Below are 25,517 nucleotides of genomic sequence, written 5' to 3'. Positions count from 1 at the left end.
CCCTCGACCCTCTCAAGCCCAAAAACTACCGCCCCATCTCAAACACCAGGTTCCTTGCCAAACTCATTGACCGAACCGCCTACTCTCAACTAAATGCCTTTGTCGAAGCCAACAATCTCCTAAACCCCGCTCAATCAGGTTTTAGAGCCCGGCACGGAACCGAAACTACTCTAACATCAATCTGGGATGACCTTAAAAACACTGCAGATTCTGCGGGATGCACCGCCCTAATCCTTCTTGACCTAACCGCCGCCATTGACACAATCAACCACTCAATCCTCCTTGACCGCCTCCACTCCCTGGGAATCCGTGGAAACGCTCTCAAATGGATAGCTTCCTTCCTCAATAATACGAAGCAAATAATTCTACTCTCCGCCTATGCTTCCCACGCCTGACCAGTCGACACTGGAGTTCCACAAGCATCATGCCTATCAGCCCTCCTGTTTAACCTCTATATGGCCACCCTCCCACGAATAATCCGCTCACACAATATCCTGTGCTACAACTACACCGATGACACACAACTAATCCTAAAACTCCTGAATTCAAAACCCAACTGTCAACCCGACCCCACTTCCTGCCTCCTCGACATAAATCACTGGATGACCACAAACCACCTCTGGCTAAATCCCTCCAAAACTGAAATCATGGTATGTGGCAACACCGAACTTCTTCCGCACCCGTTACCCTGGCCATCTGCCATGGGCAATTCACAGACACCCTCTAAATCAGTAAAAAAACCTTGGCTGCACCCTAGACTCAGACCTAACCCTCTCGCTCCAAGTCAATAATGTCTCTAAGTCCTGCCACTACCACCTTAAAACTCTTAGGCGCATTTTTCCATACCTCTCCTTTCCCAACAGACTCTGCGCGGTCCAATCAATTGTTATGTCAAGACTGGACTATGCTAACCCCCTCTACCTCGGAGTCCATGCGCACCTACTGACTAAACTACAAAGAGCACAAAACGCTGCAGCCAAACTGCTACTAGCACTCGGCCCAAGAGATCACATCTCCCCAGCCCTCAATACTCTGCACTGGCTTCCGGTTGCCCAAAGGGTGACCTTCAAAACCTTATGCATCTCTCACTGAGCAATGCATAAAACCGGACCTCAATATCTTCAAGACAAACTAAAACCATATCATCCTCCACGTACTCTAAGATCAAGCTCTGCCGGCCTCCCAGTCATACCAAAAACCAACTCTGTCAGGTTAGGTGGATCTTCATTCTCAGCCGACTCACCGAGGACCTCATGTCTTTCTGCAAATTACTGAAAACATGTCTCTTCCCCTAAAATCGATTCTTAACTCAAACTGGATAACAGCAATTCAATGACCTTAGCCCAAAGCGGCTATATCATAAATAACAATCAAGCATCATGATCCGAGCAAGAAATCGAAAACTAATAACCGCTAATGTAAATTAAAACGGATAAACTGAATAGAACGAGTGAAGTGGATGAAAGTAGTGAAGTGGATAAAAGGAATACATTATATGAAAGCAGAGAAGCGATTGAAATTAAGGAAAAGGATGAAATAAATTAAATGGTCGAGAGGAACGAAGTGGATGAGATAAATAAAGTGGACGAGAGGATGGAAAGGATGAGTACATGATACGGATGGAGTGCACAGAATAGATAGAATGCATGGAACAGATAGATGGCATGGAATGACAGAGTGCATGGAATGAACGGAACAAATGGAATAGATGAATCAAGTGCATGAGATGGATGGAGTGCATGGGACGGATGGAGTGCGTGCGACGAATGACGTGGGTAGACCGGATAAAGTGGCTGGAATGGATGAAGTGGGTGGAACGGTTGAAAAGTGTGGAGCGGATGAAAAGCGTACAGCGAATGAAGAATGTAGAGTGGATGAAGAGTGTGGAGCGGATGAAGAGTATGGAGGAGATAAAGAGTGCAGAGCGTATGAGGAGTGTGGAGCGGGTGAAGTGTGTGGAGCGGGTAAAGTGTGTGGAGCTGATAAAGTGTTGAGAGTGGATTAAGTGTGGGGAGCGGATGAAATGTGTGGAACGAACGACGTGTGTAGAAAGGATGATGTGTGTGGAAAGGATGACGTATGTGGAAAAGATGACGTGTGTCGAAAGGATGAGGTGTGTCGAAAGGATGACGTGTATGGAAAATGATGATATGTGTGGAAAGGATGACATGTGTGGAAAGGATGAAGTGTGTGGAAAAGATGAAGTGCGTGGAAAGAATGAAGTACGTGGAAAGAATGAAGTGCGTGGAAAGGATGAAGTGTGTGGAGCAGACTAAGTGTGTGGAGCGGACGAAGTGTGTGGAGCGGACTAAGTGTGTGGAGCGGATGAAGTGTGTGGAGCGGATGAAGTGTGTGGAAAGGATCAAGTGTGTGGAAAGGATCAAGTGTGTGGAGTGGACGAAGTGTGTGGAGCGGATGAAGTGTGTGGAGCAGATGTAGTGTGCAGAACGGACGAAGTGTATGGAGCGGACAAAGTGTGTGGAGCGGATGAAATGTGTGGAGCAGATGAAATGTGTGGAACGGATGACGTGTGCGGAAAGGATGACGTGTGCGGAAAGGATGATGCGTGCAGAAAGGATGAAGTGTGCGGAAAGGATGAAGTGTGTGGAAGGATGAAGTGTGTAGTAGGATGAAGTGTGTGGAAACGAAGTGTGTGGAAACGATGAAGAGTGTGCAGAGCGGATGAAGAGTGTGCAGAGCGGATGAATCGTGTGGAGCAGATGAAGCATGTGGAGCGGATGACGTGTGCGGAAAGGATGACGTGTGCGGAAAGAATGAAGTGTATAGAAAGGATGAAGTGTATAGAAAGGATGAAGTGTGTGGAAAGGTTGAAGCGCGTGGAAAAGATGAAGCGTGTGGAAGGGATGAAGCATGTGGAATGAATGAAGCGTGTGGAATGGATGAAGCGTGTGGAATGGATGAAGTGTGTGGAATGGATGGAGTGTGGGGAAAGAATGAAGTGTGTGGAAAGGATGAAGTGTGTAAACGGATGAAGTGTGTGGAAGGATGAAGCCAATAGAACAGATTAAATGGGTGTAGCAGATGAAGTGGGTGTAACGGATGAAGTGGGTGTAATGGATGAAGTGAGTGTAACAGATGAAGTAGGTGGAACGGATGAAGTGTGTGGAAAGGATGAAGTGTGTGGAAAGGATGAAGTGTGTGGAAAGGATGAAGTATGGGGAAAGAATAAAGTGTGTGGAAAGAATGAAGTGTGTGGAAAGAATAAAGTGTGTGGAAAGGATGAAGTGTGTAAACGAATGAAGTGTGTGGAAGGATGAAGCCGATAGAACAGTTGAAATGGGTGTAACGGATGAAGTGGGTGTAATGGATGAAGTGGGTGTAACAGATGAAGTAGGTGGAAGGGATGAAGTGGGTGGAACGGATGAAGTGGGTGGAATGGATGAAGTGGGTGTAACGGATGAAGAAGGTGTAACGGATGAAGTAGGTGGAACGAATGAAGTAGGTGGAACGGATCTAGTAGGTGGAACGGATGATGTGGATGGAACAGATGATGTGGATGGAACGGATGATGTGGATGGAACGGATGAAGTGGGTGGAACGGGTGAAGTGGGTGGAACGGATGAAATGGGTGGACCGGATGAAGAGGGTGTAACAGATGAAGTAAATGGAACGGATGGAATGCATGGATTGGACAAAGTGTATGGATCAGAAGGAATGCATGGAACTGATTGAACAGATAGACTGCATAGAACTGAGGGAGTACATGTAACGGATGGAATGCAGGGAACAGTTAGAGGGCATGCAATGGACATTGTGCAAGAATGGTTGGAGTGCATGGAACGGTTGGAGCACATGGAACGGTTGGAGTGCATGGAACGGTTGGAGTGCATGGAACTGGTGAAGTGCATGGAACGATTGGAGTGCATGAAATGATTAGAGTGCATAGAATGATTGGAGTGCATGGAACGATTGAAGTGCATCGAACGGTTGGAGTGCATGGAACAGTTGAAGTGCATGGAATGGTTAGAGTGCATGGGATGCATGGAGGAATCACAACAAATGGCGCAGACTCAGCGGATGGAGTAGACGCAACGGATGAAGTGCATGGGATGGATGGAATGCTTGGGACGGTTAGAGTAGATGGAACTAATGGAGTTTATGGAACGGATGGAATGGATTGAACGGATGGAGTGGGTGGGAACAGATGGAGTGGATGGAACAGATGGAGTGGATGGAACGGATGGAGTCGATGAAATGGATGAAGTGGATGGAACGGATTAAGTAGATGGAACGGATGGACTGGATGGAAAGGATGGACTGGATGGAACGGATGGAATGGATGGAACAGATGGAGTGGATGGAATGGAACGATCAAATCGAGATGGCGGAACGGATGGAGTGGATAGAACAGATGGAGATGGCCGAGCAGCTTATGTAGATGAACGATCGAATGATAGAATGAATGGAATGACTAATAAACCAAATAAAGAACCAGGCAAAATGTGTGAACAGACGAAGCCGATTGAACAGACTGAGTGAATAAAACAGATTGAATAAATGGTTCAAATGTGCACTTGATCTCAAGCACCTACTGAAAACCACCATATCACATCACCACGCTTACTCTCTTCTATACGCCACTCAACTAGAACACAGCAATACTATGACACATTCGGTATAGCTGTTCTCATACCACCACCTGCCACATACTCCCCATCATCCTAACTAAAAACAGCTGGCTGCACACCCGCCAGCCTAGGCGTTCTCCTTAGGCCTAATGCAGCCAAAATCGGTCTGGGTAATACCCTGCCAGAACAAACACATACTCCTGATCTCCCAACCACCACACCTACCACTAAGAAGCAGCTATCATACGAGTGCCACACCTGCTGCACACATAGCCGGTGCTCACACGCACCTTATGACTCTCTCTCTCTCTCTCTCTCTACTGACTTGAACTACGGTTCCCGAGGGCGTTCAACCTACCAGCGCCTTGAGATCATACGAATGGTAGATAAGGCGCTATATAAATGCAAAGTAACATAACAAAAAGCAAATCGGTAAAAGTGTAGGTCGACAAATGTGGGTAATACCGTGGTCTTGAGCTTGGACCGTGCTACTCAAAGGCATGACGAGAACTTTCAGTTTTACCTCTGTGGGTAGATATATGGTGCTTTTGTAGCTCAGGTAGTTCATGTTAATTCTCAATTTCTAGCAACTATTTCAGTCTTGCCGGTGGCTTCCACACACTAATGGTTGCTCTTCTTACCTCGCCTCCCACCCTCTCTGTGTTGATGGCCTTCTGCCAGCCCTCTTGTGCACAATAGTGACTCTGCCCACCTCCTCTATCAAACTCACTGATCCAGAGTCTCAACACTTTTTTTTGTGCAAATGATGAGATCCATTAAACATTGGGCCTCATTACGACTTTGCTGGTCCGGAAAGAAGGGTGCTGGTAAGCTCACCGGCACCCTTGTTTCCGGATCAGCAAATTACAAGTTAGCCTTCCGGGGCCGTTACGCCTGACAGGTCTGACCCTGCCGGGTGCAACAGGCACGGTAGGCAGACTCTTCACGGAAGTGGCGGTACCGTTAGCAAAGAACTCCACGGGAATGGGGAACAACATTTACCGGCACCTAACTTGCCAGTCCGACAAGACTTGTAATGTCCTGATGGCAATGGCAAGCTAGGTGCCAGTAAAATGTCACGGGTTTGGCGGCGAACCCACCCGAAGCATTGGCAGGGTTACCGCTGGACTCGGAATGTGGCCCATTGCATCGATTGTGCCAAAATAGATGCTCCCTTTTCAGAAAGGGTATTTGAATGTGCATAACGGTGGCACACATTCAAATTACACTTTTCACCCCTGTGCGTTTGGAACAGGCAGAGTGCGCACTGCATGACAGTGGGCCTCATTACGACCCAGGCGGTAAGTTACCGCCTGGGCCGTGACTTTACCACCATGGCGTAAACTACGTTTACGCCATGGTGGTTGGCAGATTTACCGCCCCATTCCAACCTTGGCGGGGCGGTAAATCCCCATTTTCACATTTTCCCTTCCCCATTCCCATTTTGCCCCATAGGGCATAATGGGAGTGGGGAAGGCGTTAATTACGCCACCGTAAATTACGGTGGCGTAATTAACATCAAGGTCCCTTAGCGCCATGGATTTTAACACCTGCTAAAAGCAGGTGTTAAAACCTCCATGGCGCTAAGGGACCTCGGAATCAGGCGGTAAGGGTCGGCGCTGTTTACGCCGCCGTAAAACCCTTACCGCCTGAGTCATAATGAGGCCCAGTGTCAATCCTGACGCTGTCGCACATGCCTACATGTCACAGCAGTGGTATGAATCCTTGCTGCTCCGTTTGCATTTATAACCCTCAAAAGGGGATTCAAATGCTTTTTTCTTTTTCTCTAAATTCACTGACACCGGACCACGCTCCTGACACTAGTGTATGCAAAGGCGGGCCAGCACATCCTTTGCCCTCCTTCCTCCGACAAGGGATAAGTGGCACAGCGAGTAGAGCGCTCGCTTTGACGTCCGTGCAGAGCTCAGCCTTTCATCCTTCCGAGGTCGATAAATGAGCACCACACACCGTGGGTAATAATAAGCAGCGCTCAGATACCTGAGGGTTCGTAGCGCTATATAAATGCCAAATTATTAATTATTATAAGGTGACCTGTGCATTTCTTCAATTAACGCAAATTAGGAAAGTGCATCCCTTGCACTGTTGGCCTGTGCAGTTTTGTGGGTCTGGACAGCAGTGCAAAAGATTCAATGCTGTCCAGCTCTTTTACATACAATAGTGTCAGGAATGTATGACAGGCTCCCAAGTACCCATGTGGTTGCTGGAAGCGCATTTCAAAGGGATGGGCCTTTAAGGCCCATCACAGTGAAATGTAAACAAACAAGCAAACATTTCTATCCCTGTTTGATGGCAAGAAATGCAAGTTGACAGCAGCGGTTCAAGGCGTTGCTGTAACACTTTAAAAAAATGCATGACAGGGTCAATTGGTCATCAAAAACGTTTTGCGAATCTGGCCTTCTGTGCCTAAGAACCTCCTTTCCCACCTCCTCTGTTGGTCCACTTGTGTCTAACAAACTCTTTCCCAACCTCCTCTAGTTTTCTGTGTCTAAGGGTCTTTCCTTCTGCCTCCTGTGTGAGGCCCAATGTTTCTAAAGGTTAATCTTCTACCACTTCTGTCAGGGCCGCTATGACTCATTTTCCAGGACCGCACTGTATATATGCCTTGTTTTTACACACCCAGATACCACTTAGGGACATTTTTCAATGTTTTTCTGCTGACACAGCTGGGGCCTGGTACGGAATTGCCATGCCTGCCTGCCCTTTAATCTCTGGCAGCATAAGATGAATGCATTAAGGCTGACATGACATGTTCATGCTGGCATACATTCATTGACTTCCTACAGCATTCCACTGACTTTAGCACCTGCTGAATGCAGGCAGATTCCATAGAAAAACATTGCAAATACCGCCTGCCATGCGTAAGTGGTATTTCGTATTTACATATTTTGTATTACGAAATGCAAACGTAAGTGATGTTGTCTATTTTTGCAACTTTTTTGGACTCCGTAGTGCAAATGGTAAATGCAGTTTACGCTTTGCATAGAATGACCTCTCCTGTGTCAGTCACCGTCCCTACCTCCTCTGTCAGGCCCTAGGTGTCTAATGGCCACTCTTCCTGCCACCGCTGCCAGCCCAGGTGAATCTAACTGTCGCTCTTGTTACCTCCTCCAGGTGTTTGGTCAGATGCCCAGGATGAAGGACGGCGATTTCACCCTGTACCAGTCCGGAGCCATCATGCGGTACCTGGCCCGCAAGCACGGTGAGACAGAGGGTTGCTCGGGAGAAGCTGCTGCCGGCCTCCTCACTCATCAGGTCCTCATAGGATTTCTGCTACTGAAAGAGTCCTTGCATAGTGCAAGTGACCTCTGTGTGGATCCATGCTAGTTACATTACACAATACAATCCATCCTTCTATCCGCCCCTTGTATTACATGCAATCCCCAGCTTTCATGCATTCATGTTTCATATTGGCGTGTCTCCTGCAGTGCTTAATTTGTAATAAAATAAGTGCCAGGGTCCAAATATATTCCAGCACTCCTGTGACATAGCAGGGGGGTGGGGGGCAGTTCCCCACCACTCCTGCCACCACCCATAGCTGCTCCCCACAGAGTAGACATAATTGGGGTTGCACTACAGTTTGCACCTTCTCATTGTGGTTGATGGATGCACTGACTAGCACCACTTCATAATTAAAGTGAGTTTGGGACAATGGGCCTCATTACAAGGTTGGAGGTAGCCATGCTGGTTTTACCGACATGGCTACCCCCAAACTCAGCTTCGGGTCCCGCAAAAGTGGAATCACCGGGCCATTCTGACCTCGGCGGACCCGATAATTCCCCTTGCGCGGGAGCCAGAGCCGGTGCGTTCCTATTCCCATTTGAGCCCCAATAGGGGTCAATGGAAATGGGGAGGGTGGTAGCAGCAGTACCGTTCATAACGGTACCGTTGCTACCATCTAGTTCTGCTCGCGGGTGCTGGTACGGCCCCCTGGTCAGACCAGGTGGGTGCAAGAGCACCCTCGAGGAGAACTCCTAATGTGGCGGTACGGTAACGACGGTGCCGGTAGCACTACCAGCGCCATTGTCACTGTACCGCCACAGTCGTAATAAGGCCCAATAAGTGCTGTGGCTCAAAAATAATTGCCAGGGCTGAGCCCTGCCAAACAACCCCACACATTAAGCACTGGTCTCCTGGCGAATCCCACTGGTTAAAGCACTTCTCGGCTACTATTCTCCATCCCCATCATTTATGGGAGGTTGTTAGTGGGTTTTCTTGAAAACATGGAGGTGACTAGTTATAAAACAAAAATTATGTTTGGCAGCATTAGAACCACTAACAGTGCCCAACTTGTAATGTAAAGACAGAGAAGGGTATTATCCATCCCCAAACCATCATTTCACATTCATTTTAATTCTTTAAGAGCTTGGACGTTTCACCTACAGTCTGTGACACTCACAATCTTAGAGGTTATGTTTCACAGATTGAAGATGGTACCATATATCCATAGTGACGTGCAACAATTTACAAAAGATGACCATGTGCCTGAGTCAGGCACGTTTATTTAGTCACACTCACAATTATTCTGGTGGTCGAGGTCCCTCCCGCCCCCAGCACTGAAAGTTGGGGCCGCATGCCTTTTTCTGGATCCTTGACTTCTTCTGTAGATCCTAAATCAGCATTTTTGCCTGATCCTACACGCTTCACCATATACAATCGGTTGCCATAGCAACCAGACATAAACATTTGGTTCTAAATCACCCATCTATATCCCCTTAGTTATGGGTGATAAGGTAAATATTTTTATTTTTTGTTTCGAGTAGCGATCAAGCAGATAGTTTTGCTTGTTTCGCGATCGGCGGTTCAAGATCCCCACCTAAAATGGCCGCCATATAAAAGGCCACGGAGACCTAGCAACAGCGTTACTAACGCCTTCTCAGCCAGGCCTCCGCAAACTCTTCAATGACTCAGCGTTCTGAGGCCACTCGCACGCTCCAGTGGTAGACGGCGTGCAGGCCCTGCAGACAGACAGGTAATGCTGCACATCGCGCTCTGCGTACACGTTCAGAACTGCGAGTATTCTCTCGCCGTTAATAGCAATCGGATGCCCTCGCTCTCTCTAGTTTTATCCCACGGGGCCACTTAAGAAAACAAATTAAGAGAATAAAAGAAAACAGGCTGACATTAGAGTGATTTTTCACCTCCCTTGAGAGGTAAGATTCCTGTCATGTATATAGTGCCCGCTTTGGTCGGGTTTCATTGAACCACTTCTAAGGGGACACTAACATTAATCAGAAACCCCGTTTTTTCTGTTTTTTAACAACAGGATTATATAGAGATCAGCACATGTGGCTAGTGTATCTCTTAACAACAGAACCTGTGGAATTAATGTACCCATAGGTAAGCTGTGTGTGTTTTCAAAACTACACAGTGCATGATTAATTCTTTTTAAATAACTGGTGCTCGAATACTCCCCTGACAACAGTCTCCCTTTCCCCTGCAGCACAGACATCATACTGTACAGACCCCCGTCCTGATGAAGGTCGTATACCAGATGTGGCACATCAAGCCCACCTAGAAACGGTTGAAACAACGAGGTGTAGACACATTACCCCCAACTGCAGTGTATTCACGCTGCTTAAACACAGAGAAAACTATTTGTGTCCTTGAAATTTATGTGTGATGTTACAAATGTCGAACTGTTTATGTGTTTGCTAGTTTTATGTGAACTTCATGGCAAACGATACCTGAGGTTGAGTTTGTCCTACACACACAAGTGGTTGTTGTGCCAAAAAACGTTTGGTTTCGTGTGCTGTAAATATTTTCTGTATTTCCGGTCAAATACCGTTTTTGATGTTTTCTCTTGAGTGTCCATTTTATGTTGAACTGTACAACTTTAGATAAAGAATAAGATTGATTCTACACAGAGTATGAATAAGTGATACTTTCTTTATGCAGAGGTTGACAAAAAACAGGAGTATTCTGTGAGCACTTTTTCTTGGACCCATTCAATTGTAATTTTTGTTTCCTAGTAACCCTCCTGGGTAAAATAGGCTCCCAACCAGGAGCCCTAGTTTTTGAATCCAGTTTGTAGAGCCCGTGGCTGTGGGCAACGTCTCGACTCATCACTGGGTCTATTTTCATTCTCTTTTACATTACGTTTTGTCCCTTATCCCCATAGATAAGGTAAATGTAGTCTTGTATACTGATGACTATTTTAAACAACTTCTAGGGACCACCCCGACACTCCGTAACGAGGAGGGTGTGATCACTAGAGGTTTAACTGAGGACCAACTAGAGATATTAAATCAAAAGAAAAAAAGAATAATACAAACAGAACTCCACGGCCAATTTATGCTTGAGTACTTGATTGCCGGCATAATCCCGGAAGGCCTGCAAGTACGAAACATCCCCATGGTTTTCACGGATAACCCGAAGTTTACCAAAAACTTCAGTGGGGTGGGAAATAAATGTAGCCGCAATTGGCTGATTTTAGTCTTCGATACGGCTAAAGAGGAGTGTGACAAGCAAGGCATAGAACTATTGGAACTGGAAAAAAAGTTTCTCGAGGACAAGTCCATCCAGGATGCCAAGGACAAGTTAGAAAAACTGGAAATCGAGATCACCAAATTCAAAAATCTAACTTTGGACAGGAAGGTTGATAAATTCAAGAAAGATCTGGCCAATTATTCAGAGGAGAAAACCTATCCCTTTTTGAGACCCACCTATTACACAGACCTGCAAGCAAATCAGAACTTCAACCGCAGGAATAGATCAGTGAATTTCGCAGGCACCTCATCGAGTGGAAGTGGGAGCTCATCAAGTCTACTTGGTGCAACAGGGCAACAATTACCACAACCTTTTTTTCCCAGAGGCGGTCAAAGAGGAAGACCCAGGAGACGACCCACGACACCAGGACAGCGAATCAGAATGTGCCAATGGTATCAGAACCAAAGGCAGAACCAGGGATACCAGTCTTTGTCCTTTCCACCCGTGTAATGACTCCACCAGAACTAAGACTCCTTGGCAAGGGTCTTTCTTCCGTCCCTGCACAGAGGGCACAACCTTTTGAGATCAAGTTAGAGTTACGAAAATTCTACCAGAACATATGATTGAAACATCTTTTTGAAGTATACCTACCTTCACGTCGAGAGATCGACCAAGAACAACCACGTGAGAAATCGGATAACACCACAGGGTTAAAAGAGAAATACAACTTTTATCCCCCTCCAGGCTCCACCCCAGGTGAGATCATAACTTTTGAAACAGTGGTCACCAAGACCATAATGGCTTGTTTCAAGAAGGACAACTTCTACAGGGACAACTTGGACCAAGAAGAAAGGATCGCTATGAGAAACCTGGAAACTGATAGATCAATAACAATCAAAACTGCAAATAAAGGGGGGGGATAGTAGTCTGGGACACGTCTGACTACAACACAGAATGTCTGCGACTATTGAGTGATCGTGAAGCATATCTACCCCTAGACCATAACCCCACAAAGGATCTCCAAGAAGAAATCGCTAGCCTCACACAACATGCCCTCACCAAAGGGTGGATTTGCGAGGATGAAAAGATGTTTCTAAATAAAACCAACCCACGCACCCCAGCTTTCTATATTCTTCCTAAGATGCATACGAACTCTGAAAAACCACCGGGCAGACCGATAGTATCGGCATGTGAATCCCTCCTGGAACCACTATCTCTTTACACGGATCATTTTTTAAAACCCTTTGTAATCAAGATGCCATCTTACTTAAAGGATACCACCAGTACAATAAATCTACTTAATAACATTACTCTCACGGCCGACAGCCTCCTTACTACAATGGATGTAGAGGCTCTATATACATCGATGCTGCAACAAGAAGGGCTAGAGGCCATACGAGACATCCTGAACACCAGAGAAGACATAAACTCCACTCCGACCAATTTCATTCTAGAGTTCACAAGATTGGCCATGTCCGAAAAGTACTTTTTGTTTCAGAATCAAATCTACAAGCAAATTAAGGGCGTGAGCATGGGGGCCACATTTGCCCCTGACATTGCAAATCTGTATATGCCTAGTTATGAAAAGAACAATGTATTCACGACTGAGAACCCTTACCTGGAAAACATCTCCTTATGGAAACGGTTCATTGATGACATTATCATCGTATGGAAAGGCACACTCCTTGAATTACAAAGTTTCCATAGCTGTATCAATGCAAGGAACCCACATATCAAGTGTACGATACATTGGGACCACCACCAAATAGATTTCTTGGACCTCCTCATCTACAGGACAGGTGATCTGCTCAAGACTGAACTTTTTCGAAAACCCACTGACCGCAACAGTCTATTACATTTTCAAAGTTATCACCCGATGGGTTTAAAGTATAATTTACCATATGGACAATTTCTGCTTATACGAAGAAACTGCACAGATTTAGACGAATTCCAACAACACGCAGATGGATTGACCAAACGTCTAACAGAAAGAGTCTACCCTCAAAAATCTATCAGCCAAGCCAAAAAGGGGGCCAGACATACACCAAGAGAAATCTGTCTGGAAAACAAACCCAAAAAGGATTTGGGAAGGATAATCTGTGTCACCACCTTCGGACCACTGAGTCAATTGATCCAGAGGACCATCAAGAAGAATTGGCACCTCGTCAGACATCCTGGCACACAAAACAGTGTGCCTTGCTTTGCCTTTAAAAAGAACAAGAATCTAAAGGATGCATTAGTGCACACGTTCATAGAACCACCTCCACAGGCACCGAACACGCTCTGGGATTTACCTCCTTTAGATGGACACCACAAATGTGGACACTGTGTTGCCGGTCCTCTGACTTTACAAAAAAGATCTTTTGAACATGATAAAGTGAAATGGACAATGCAGGACTTCACCAATGGTAATACGAAGGGGGTTATATATAAGTCATACAATGCCCCTGCGGCCTCATCTAGGTGGGGAAAACAATACGTGCCATCAAAATGCGTATTTCAGAACATCGCTCCTGCATCAGGAATAAGGTAGCGACACGCCCCTAGTGGAACATTTCATCCACAAGAACCACAAGGACACTGATTTAAGATGGTTCGTTCTTCAAAAGGTTAAACCAGCTAAACGTGGTGGTGACCTGCACAAAACACTAACGCAACTAGAACAACGCTGGGTCCATAAACTCAACACTGTACAGGCTGGGCTCAACGTTTCAGTGGAGTGGAAATCTTTCCTATGAGATCTACCACTAATAACTATGTAGGTTCCCCTATGCACCTCACCAAACTCGGTGAGTTTTTTCAACTGATTTTTTCAACTGTTGCCATCAGCTATGGGGGTATAATAGAAGTGTGGTATTATAATATGAGTGTATTGAACTCTGTCTATTTTACCATAGAGATCCAAACCACCTCAAACAATTGTACAATGTGGGAGCTACAAGAAAGAGTTACACGATGTACTATCAATTTTTTAACAATCTTGTGTGATCTGTTTTACCACACAATTGTATAGAGTGCTGTCTTAAATACTACCAAATGTACAATGTTGACTAAACATACATAGTTGTATATAGCCATGTATATAGCTCATATGCATTCCTGATGCGCACAGGACACAATGTTGACACAAGATGTATACTTGTATCAAGCCATGTGTATATCTTACATACATTTCTGTTTTGCCTCGAGATGGAACCATATATCCAAAGTGACGTGCAACACTTTACAAAAGATGACCATGTGCCCGAGTCAGGCACGTTTATTTAGTCACACTCACAATTATTCTGGTGGTCGAGGTCCCTCCCGCCCCCAGCACTGAAAGTTGGGGCTGCATGCCTTTTTCTGGATCCTTGACTACTTCTGTAGATCGTAAATCAGCATTTTTGCCTGATCCTACACACATCACCATATACGATTGGTTGCCATAGCAACCAGACATAAACATTTGGTTCTAAATCACCCATCTATATCCCCTTAGTTATGAGTGATAAGGTAAATATTTTTATTTTTTGTTTCGAGTCGCAATTGAGCAGATATTTTTGCTCGTTTCGCGATCGGTGGTTCAAGATCCCCACCTAAGATGGCCGCCATATAAAAGGCCACGGAGACCTAGCAACAGCGTTACTAACGCCTTCTCAGCCAGGCCTCCGCAAACCCTTCAATGACTCAGCGTTCTGAGGCCACTCGCATGCTACAGCGGTAGACGGCGTGCAGGCCCTGCAGACAGACAGGTAAAGCTGCATATCGCACTCTGCGTACACGTTCAAAACTGTGAGTTTTCTCTCGCCATTAATAGTAATCGGATGCACTCGCTCTCTCTAGGTTTATCCCACGGGGCCACTTGAGAAAACAAATTAAGAGAATAAAAGCGAAGAGGCTGACAGAGTGATTTTTCACCTCCCTTGAGAGGTAAGATTTCTTTCATGTATATAGTGCCTGCTTTGGTTGGGTTTCATTGAACCACTTCTAAGGGGACACTAACATTAATCAGAAACCCTGTTTTTTCTGTTTTTTGACAACAGAATCATATAGAGATCAGCACATGTGGCTAGTGTATCTCCTAACAACAGAACCTGTGGAATTAATATACCCATAGGTAAGCTGTGTGTGTTTTCGAAACTACACAGTGCATGATTCATTTTTTTTAAATAACTGGTGCTCGAATACTCCCCTGACAACAGTCTCCCTTTCCCCTGCAGCACAGACATCATACTGTACAGACCCCCGTCCTGATGAAGGTCGTATACCAGATGTGGCACATCAAGCCCACCTAGAAACGGCTGAAACACTGTGGTGTAGACACATTACCCCCAACTACAGTGTATTCACGCTGCTTAAACACAGAGAAAACTATTTGTGTCCTTGAAATTTATATGTGATGTTACAAATGTCGAACTGTTTATGTGTTTGCTAGTTTTATGTGAACTTCATGGCAAACGATACCTGAGGTTGAGTTTGTCCTACACACACAAAGTGGTTGTTGTGCCAAAAAACGTTTGGTTTCATGTGCTGTAAATATTTTCTGTATTTCCGGTCAAATACCGTTTTTGATGTTTTCTCTTGAGTGTCCATTTTATGTTGAACTGTACAACTTTAGATAAAGAATAAGGTTGATTCCACACAGAGTATGAATAAGTGATACTTTCTTTATGCAGAGGTTGACAAAAAAACAGGAGTATTCTGTGAGCACTTTTTCTTGGACCTATTCAATTGTAATTTTTGTTTCCTAGTAACCCTCCTGGGTAGAATAGGCTCCCAACCAGGAGCCCTAGTTTTTGAATCTAGTTTGTACAGCCCGTGGCCGTGGGCAACGTCTCGACTCATCACTCGGTCGATTTTCATTCTCTTTTACATTAAGTTTGTCCCTTATCCCCATGTATAAGGTAAATGTAGTCTCGTATACTGATGACTATTTTAAACAACTTCTAGGGACCACCTTGACACTCCGTAACGAGGAGGGTGAGATCACTAGAGGTTTAACTGAGGACCAACTAGAGATATTAAATCAAAAGAAAAAAAGAATAATACAAACAGAACTCCACAGCCAATTTATGCTTGAGTACTTGAGGGCTGGCATAATCCCGGAAGGCCTGCAAGTACGAAACATTCCCATGGTTTTCACGGATAACCCGAAGTTTACCAAAAACTTCACTGGGGTGGGAAATAAATGTAGCCGCAATTGGCTGATTTTAGTCTTCGATACGGCTAAAGAGGAGTGTGACAAGCAAGGCATAGAACTATTGGAACTGGAAAAAAAGTTTCTCGAGGACAAGTCCATCCAGGATGCCAAGGACAAGTTAGAAAAACTGGAAATCGAGATCACCAAATTCAAAAATCTAACTTTGGACGGGAAGGTTGATAAATTCAAGAAAGATCTGGCCAACTATTCAGAGGAGAAAACCTATCCCTTTTTGAGACCTACCTATTACACAGACCTGCAAGCAAATCAGAACTTCAACCGCAGGAATAGATCAGTGAATTTCGCAGGCACCTCATCGAGTGGAAGTGGGAGCTCATCAAGTCTACTTGGTGCAACAGGGCAACAATTACCACAACCTTTTTTTCCCAGAGGCGGTCAAAGAGGAAGACCCAGGAGACGACCCACGACACCAGGACAGCGAATCAGAATGCGCCAATGGTATCAGAACCAAAGGCAGAACCAGGGATACCAGTCTTTGTCCTTTCCACCCGTGTAATGACTCCACCAGAACTAAGACTCCTTGGCAAGGGACTTTCTTTCGTCCCTGCACAGAGGGCATGACCTTTCGAGATCGAGTTAGAGTTACGAAAATTCTACCGGAACATACGATTGAAACATCTTTTTGAAATATACCTACCTTCACGTCGAGAGATCGACCAAGAACAACGACGTGAGAAATCGGATAACACCACAGGGTTAAAAGAGAAATCCAACTTTTATCCCCCTCCAGGCTCCACCCCAGGTGAGATCATAACTTTTGAAAAGTGGTCACCAAAACCATAATGGCTGGTTTCAAGAAGGACAACTTCTACAGGGACAACTTGGACCAAGAAGAAAGGATCGCTATGAGAAACCTGGAAACTGATAGATCAATAACAATCAAACCCGCAGATAAAGGAGGGGGATACTAGTCTGGGACACGTCTGACTACAACACAGAATGTCTGCGACTATTGAGTGATTGTGAAGCATATCTACCCCTATACCATAACCCCACAAAGGATCTTCAAGAAGAAATCGCTAGCCTCACACAACATGCCCTCACCCAAGGGTGGATTTGCGAGGATGAAAAGATGTTTCTAAATAAAACCAACCCATGCATCCCAGCTTTCTATATTCTGCCTAAGATGCATAAGAACTCTGAAAAACCACCGGGCAGACCAATAGTATCGGCATGTGAATCCCTCCTGGAACCACTATCTCTTTACACGGATCATTTTTTAAAACCCTTTGTAATCAAGATGCCATTTTACTTAAAGGATACCACCAGTACAATAAATCTACTTAATAACATTACTCTCACGGCCGACAGCCTCCTTGCTACAATGGATGTAGAGGCTCTATATACATCGATGCCGCAACAAGAAGGGCTAGAGGCCATACGAGACATCCTGAACACCAGAGAAGACATAAACTCCACTTCGACCAATTTCATTCTAGAGTTCACAAGATTGGCCATGTCTGAAAATTACTTTTTGTTTCAGAATCAAATCTACAAGCAAATTAAGGGTGTGAGCATGGGGGCCACATTTGCCCCTGACATTGCAAATCTGTATATGCCTAGTTATGAAAAGAACAATGTATTCACGACTGAGAACCCTTACCTGGAAAACATCTCCTTATGGAAACGGTTCATTGATGACATTATCATCGTATGGAAAGGCACACTCCTTGAATTACAAAGTGTCCATAGTTGTATCAATGCAAGGAACCCACATATCAAGTGTACGATACATTGGGACCACCACCAAATAGATTTCTTGGACCTCCACATCTACAGGACAGGCGATCTGCTCAAGACTGAACTTTTTCGAAAACCCACTTACCGCATTAGTCTATTGCATTTTCAAAGTTATCACCCGATGGGTTTAAAGTATAATTTACCATATGGACAATTTCTGCGTATACGAAGAAACTGCACAGGGTTAGACAAATTCCAGCAACACGCAGATGGATTGACCAAACGTCTAACAGAAAGAGTCTACCATCAAAAATCTATCAGCCAAGCCAAAAAGAGGGCCAGACATACACCAAGAGAAATCTTTCTGGAAAACAAACCCAAAAAGGATTTGGGAAGGATAATCTGTGTCACCACCTTTGGACCACTGAGTCAATTGATCCAGAGGACCATCAAGAAGAATTGGCACCTCGTCAGACATCCTGGCACACAAAACAGTGTGCCTTGCTTTGCCTTTAAAAAGAACAAGAATCTAAAGGATGCATTAGTGCACACGTTCATAGAACCACCTCCACAGGCACCGAACACGCTCTGGAATTTACCTCCTTTAGTTGGACACCACAAATGTGGACACTGTGTTGCCGGTCCTCTGACCTTACAAAAAAGATCTTTTGAACATGATAAAGTGAAATGGACAATGCAGGACTTCACCAACGGTAATACGAAGGGGGTTATATATGTCATACAATGCCCCTGCGGCCTCATCTAGGTGGGGAAAACAATACGTGCCATCAAAATGCGTATTTCAGATCATCGCTCGTGCATCAGGAATAAGGTAGCGGACAAGCCCCTAGTGGAACATTTCATCCACAAGAACCACAAGGACACTGGTTTAAGATGGTTCATTCTTCAAAAGGTTAAACCAGCTAAACGTGGTGGTGACCTGAACAAAACACTAACGCAACTAGAACAACGCTGGGTCCATAAACTCAACACTGTACAGGCTGGGCTCAACGTTTCAGTGGAGTGGAAATCTTTCCTATGAGATCTACCACTAATAACTATGTAGGTTCCCCTATGCAACTCACCAACCTTGGTGTGTTTTTTCAACTGTTTTTTTCAACTCTTGCCATCAGCTATGGGGGTATAATAGAGGTGTGGTATTATAATATGAGTGTATTGAACTCTGTCTATCTTACTATAAAGATCCAAACCACCTCAAACAATTGTACAATGTGGGAGCTACAAGAAAGAGTTACACGATGTACTATCAATTTTTTTAACAATCTTGTGTGATCTGTTTTACAACACAATTGTATAGAGTGCTGTCTTAAATACTGCCAAATGTACAATGTTGACTAAACATACATAGTTGTATCAAGCCATGTATATAGCTCATATGCATTCCTGATGCGCACAGGACACAATGTTGACACAAGATGTATACTTGTATCAAGCCATGTGTATATCTTACATACATTTCTGTTTTGCCTCGAGATGGAACCATATATCCAAAGTGACGTGCAACACTTTACAAAAGATGACCATGTGCCCGAGTCAGGCACGTTTATTTAGTCACACTCACAATTATCCTGGTGGTCGAGGTCCCTCTCGCCCCCAGCACTGAAAGTTGGGGCTGCATGCCTTTTTCTGGATCCTTGACTACTTCTGTAGATCCTAAATCAGCATTTTTGCCTGATCCTACACGCATCACCATATACGATCGGTTGCCATAGCAACCAGACATAAACATTTGGTTCTAATTCACCCATCTATATCCCCTTAGTTATGGGTGATAACGTAAATATTTTTATTTTTTGTTTCGAGTCGCAATCGTGCAGATATTTCCGCTCGTTTGGCGATCGGTGGTTCAAGATCCCCCCCTAAGATGGCCGCCATATAAAAGGCCACGGAGACCTAGCAACAGCGTTACTAACGCCTTCTCAGCCAGGCCTCCGCAAACCCTTCAATGACTCAGTGTTCTGAGGCCACTCGCATGCTCCAGCTGTAGACGGCGTGCAGGCCCTGCAGACAGACAGGTAATGCTGCACATCACGCTCTGCGTACACGTTCAAAACTGTGAGTTTTCTCTCGCCATTAATAGTAATCGGATGCCCTCGCTCTCTCTAGGTTTATCCCACGGGGCCACTTGAGAAAACAAATTAAGAGAATAAAAGCGAACAGGCTGACATTAGAGTGATTTTTCACCTCCCTTGAGAGGTAAGATTTCTTTCATGTATAGAGTGCCCGCTTTGGTCGGGTTTCATTGAACCACTTCTAAGGGGACACTAACATTAATCAGAAACTCCGGTTTTTCTGTTTTCTGACAACAGGATCATATAGAGATCAGCACATGTGGCTAGTGTATCTCCTAACAACAGAACCTGTGGAATTAATATACGCATAGGTAAGTTGTGTGTGTTTTCGAAACTACACAGTGCATGATTCATTCTTTTTAAATAACTGGTGCTCGAATACTCCCCTGACAACAGTCTCCCTTTCCCCTGCAGCACGGACATCATACTGTACAGACCCCCGTCCTGATGAAGGCCGTATACCAGATGTGGCACATCAAGCCCACCTAGAAATGGCTGAAACACTGTGGTGTAGACGCATTACCCCCAACTGCAGTGTATTCACGCTGCTTAAACACAGAGAAAACTATTTGTGTCCTTGAAATTTATATGTGATGTTACAAATGTCGAACTGTTTATGTGTTTGCTAGTTTTATGTGAACTTCATGGCAAACGATACCTGAGGTTGAGTTTGTCCTACACACACAAAGTGGTTGTTGTGCCAAAAAACGTTTGGTTTCATGTGCTGTAAATATTTTCTGTATTTCCGGTCAAATACCGTTTTTGATGTTTTCTCTTGAGTGTCCATTTTATGTTGAACTGTACAACTTTAGATAAAGAATAAGATTGATTCTACACAGAGTATGAATAAGTGATACTTTCTTTATGCAGAGGTTGACAAAAAACAGGAGTATTCTGTGAGCACTTTTTCTCGGACCTATTCAATTGTAATTTTTGTTTCCTAGTAACCCTCCTGGGTAGAATAGGCTCCCAACCAGGAGCCCTAGTTTTTGAATCGGGTGACTAGTTATATACACACTTTACTGTTTTCCCGGAGTCCTGATCTGTTGCCTTCATACTCTTGTACGGAGGCGATTCTCCTCTTCCATAAATGTTTATCTTCTAAGCTATTTGATAACATGGCTCAAAATGTGCAATCTGTGAAACATAACCTCTAAGATTGTGAGTATCACAGACTGTAGGTGAAACGTCCGAGCTCTTAAAGAATTAAAATAAATGTGAAATGATGGTTTGGGGAGGGATAATACCCTTATCTGTCTTTACATTACAAATTGGGCACTGTTAGTGGTTCTAATTCTGCCAAACAGAAGTACCATTACCACTGGGTGTAACATGGGCTGCTCTGCCTACATTTGACGTCATCACCATATGAAAAAACCTCCAGTGCTAACATTGATTTCATAGTCATGACAAACACTTCGTTAACACCATATCCTACCGCTAACACTGTTATGTGTGGCAGAAATTATGTCATTGAAAAAGGAAGCTGAGTGGCGGTCATTACTAGAAGGCAATCCATTGCCAGTCACACACTTCTGGCAGCCATCCATCCCTGAAATGTGTTGCGAACATTCCAGGAGACACCGGCAAGGCCAAGGGACCTGATGAGCACCAGAGAAAGGTCAAATTCTTAGACCAGGGTTGTCCACATACAATGATTCTAAATGTATGCACATTTTTCCTTATGCATATTAATGAGGGCCCAGAGGTGGACAGAGCTGAGATTAGTGGCAGAAGAGGCGGGAAAAGACGGTCACTGCCTTTATGGTCCCCTGCAGAAGAAAACATCTGTCCACTGATGGACAACCATTTGGGACGACATACGGGGCAGGGCTGTTGGCATAAGGCAGAAACTGAACACTGAAGTTGACATGAAGAAGAGATGGAACGACATCAATGGACAGGGTCAAAGCCTGGTGTTTCGACATTGTCATGCCTCCTATGCTACTGGAGGTGGAACTGGGAAGTCCTTCTAGCTAAAGCCCCCACGAGAAGAAGTTGGCCTCCATCCAGGACATGGCAGAAAGGGAATGACAGCCGGGATGACGGAGCCGGATCCGTTGCCAACCCGGCCAGTACATAAATAAATGTATGCCAATTGAGCAAAAAAAGTTTATACCTCCCGAAGTGTACAGTCCCCAAAATGCCTGCAGTGAGTTGTGTGTGAGTGCGTGTGTCTATTGCAACCATGGACAGGGAGAGGAGGGATGCATTGTGTTCATCTGGGGGAGGCCATGGAAGCCAATGAAAATCGAGCGGTGTGTATTGTCCAGCTCTGAGGGATCCCATAGATATCAATGAAACTGAATGGGGTGAAGTCTATTTATATCCATGCTGCTCTTTGTTCAGGCGATTGAGTCCAATGTAGGTGACATTCTTCAAATTATATAGCTCACCCCACAGCTGAAAGGACATTGGCGGGGCAGTGCATGGGAGATTACAAAATCTCCAAGGCACTGGGGCTATGGCCGGTGTCCCCAGTCCTTGAGAGGATGAGACATTATTTTATCTTGCTCAAACAGCAAAAAAGGAGGATTGACAGTGAGCAGTCTACACCACGCGCCCCAGCGCAGGGCCAACATGAGACCCCTGAATACCAGCAGGATTCAAATGCACCCCAGAAACAAAATGCACATTTTTGTCAGGAGGACATTGGGGTTCGTTTCTTTAAGAGGAATTATAGGTTCAATGCGACTGCTCCAAATGGTCCGAGACAATCATATTTAGGGTCCCCTGGCCCCCAGCTAGAGCCTTTTGCACATTCGGGGCGCGAAGGCATTTGATGGCACTGTCCCTTCAATAGAACCGAATCTGGAGAGTTCTGGAACGCATGTAGCAAATCATTGTTTGCAGACACAGGAAGCCCTAGCCCAAACAAGCATTAAAGGCACTCTAAAGGCTGCGGGGTGATGGTACATGAGTCCGCGCTGGCCTACATGAGAAGTTGCACTTTCCAGAGGAACGCGGTCCGTGAGGCCTTTGCAGACATTCAGTGAACCACCAGCCCTCAGACTGGCAATGCGCGGGAAAGACAAACATGACTTCCCTATGCTTACCTCTGCCAAATATGATCATGCGCCATGGACCTCGGCTCCAGGCGAAAAGGGGGATCCTCCTTTCAATGGCTTCATCCAACCCCAAAACTAGAAGCCAAGCACATGGGGACCAGTGGCAGAGAGTCACAGGAATGGTATGCTTGGACTATAAAAAACAGCATCCCTAACATTCACTTTCACCGGAGCGGACCCCGACTAAATGACCGGCCCTAGTAGAGGCATATGTGGACCATAAACACACACAACTCATACGTACAAAGCGAGACACTAGGGACATTACAGAAAAGGTCACCCCTAGTATAATCAATACATGAAACACATGCCTCATTACACGGATGGCGGTAAGGATTTACCGGTACCGGTAAATCCTTACCGCCTTACTACGAGGTCCCTTTGCGGGTTGGGGGATTTAACGCCTGCTTTTTGCAGGCATTAAAATCCAACCCGTAAAGGGACCCAGGGAGCTAATTACGGTACCGCAATTTGCGGTACCGTAATTAGCACCTTCCCCATTCCCATTGAGCCCTATGGGCCAAAAATGGGAATGGGGAAGGGCAATGGTGGAAGGGGGAATTACTGCCCCGACAACCTTGGAATGGGGCGGTAATTCCCCTTTCTGCCAAGGCGGTGCCGGTATTTTACCGGCATGAACCATGGCGCTAATAGCGCCATGGTTCTCCGCCATCCGTGTAATGAGGCCCTGTCCTTTTCCAATTATCCTGTAGGAGTAGATAGCAGACACCACACTTTATATGGTTTAAAAAAATACAAATCTTTATTCAAACACCATATCTAAAGTATCAATTTTTAAAAAAAAATGTTTAAACATCACCCAAAGGGTCCATAATTAACATTACCGCCACCAAACAGAGCATTTCATATATCCTTATGTATAAAATGATTTAAATTCCTAAACTTTCTCAGCTGCCAAGTCTGAGATGGTGATAAATAACAAATAGATAAGTCATATGAAGTTAACCCACATCAGGCAAACATGTTTCGTCCCATTACTTTGATCACATGTCATTAGAGGGACTTCTTTGGGGCAATGATGGATTACGAAGAAACTTGAACCAACAGTCTCCTTTGGTAATGTAGACGACATGAAAACGTCTTTCATTTGATAAAAAAACGATCTCCTTGTTATCAGGAGTATCGTTCCTTGGGCACGTGTCGCTATTTCCCAATAACGCCATCATACACACGATCTCGGGTGTATTTGTAACCTTGCGTATCGCTTGTGCACTTTCCATTCCTTTGTAAGTATAAAGCTCAAGCCGGTTGCGTGATTCACGTCTATGTCATATCGACAATTTTGATCTGCGTCAAATCCATGCGGCAGCCTCCTGTGTTGCTACTCGAAACCAACTATGCACCTACATACAGGGGGAAGGGGTGATAAGTCAGGAGGAGCTAGTAGAGGAACTTAAGGAAATTTCAAAGGGACTTGGAGAAGGTGGCAGAGGAACAGCAGGAAGAGGTGGAGATATTCTTGGAGGCAGCGGAAGGAGAGCATTTAGACGAAGAGGTGGTGAGAGCACCAGGAAGTGGGTGAAGTATATCAGTAGAAGGAGATGAAGAACCTTGCTTTTCAGATAGGGTTTGAGAGGGAGTGTTTGGCCCACGTCAGTTAGAAGGTTTGATACCCTGATCTGCAGGTGTCAAGTCCACTAAAGGAAATGGATCGAGGGAATGGCATAGCAGTGAGGATTAGAGCCTGGGAAGTGGGGTGGTGAGGGGGCAGGAGTCAGGAACGGAACAGAGAGGAACCTAACAGAGAGATGTGACCGAGGCCCTCCTAACATCACCCCATTATACAATACAAGGGAGGAAATATCATGTGGTCTTATCAGCCAAGTTACAGACTCCAAGAAGTGCCAAGGAGTAGGGACTGCAAGAAGATCTTTGGAAAAGAGTGTGGGAACCTGTTCAAACCTAGAGATTAGACCGAAATGAAAAGAGTGAAGGAAGACCACAGATGAAGGGTTCAGGAACCCCTTTCACCCAAAACTAAGAATCTAGGGATGAGGAGGCCCAAGCCCGAGAAGCACAGAGGAGAATCATGCAGGAAATGATCACGCTCAGCTCTAGACTACAGGTAAAAAGGCAAGCAAGAACCCCTTTACACCCAGATTCACATTTTCCTGGGTTATGAAAAAGCTTATTTGTTTTTTTGTTACAGTGTTAATTTTGTTGTTTTGGCCACCCTGAGTTACATTGCCTAAATAAAGAAACTTGGTTTAATTTGCATTTACTTCTTGATCTGGTAATTGATCCCTACCGCATACTAAGGTCAGACAAGTGATGACAACAAGCCTTCTAGCTGACAGGACTATAGATGAGGAGCCAAGTACCTCTACCGGATGTCCTGCCCCCATTCTGCCTATATGTTGGCAGCCAGAAATTGCGACATGCGCAAAGCCAGTAATGGCACCTACATCACGAAGAGTCC

The 25,517-nt window shown here is 45.0% G+C and overlaps 1 protein-coding gene across 1 annotated transcript in view; it reads left to right on the top strand.

Moving 5' to 3' along the window:
* LOC138513902 (glutathione S-transferase P 1-like) overlaps nt 1-25,517 on the top strand; it is a 151,150-nt gene that overhangs the window by 84,585 nt on the left and 41,048 nt on the right. The window contains exon 4 of the mRNA XM_069629042.1: nt 7,722-7,809. Within this exon, the coding sequence (XP_069485143.1) occupies nt 7,722-7,809 (88 nt within the window). The remainder of the gene's footprint in view (nt 1-7,721; nt 7,810-25,517) is intronic.

The sequence above is a fragment of the Ambystoma mexicanum genome, chromosome 12 (assembly GCF_040938575.1).
Source record: "Ambystoma mexicanum isolate Mex_15411 chromosome 12, UKY_AmexF1_1, whole genome shotgun sequence".
NCBI classification, from domain to species: domain Eukaryota; kingdom Metazoa; phylum Chordata; class Amphibia; order Caudata; family Ambystomatidae; genus Ambystoma; species Ambystoma mexicanum.
Note: the sequence above shows the minus strand (reverse complement) of the source record. Positions and strands in the feature narration are given on the sequence as shown.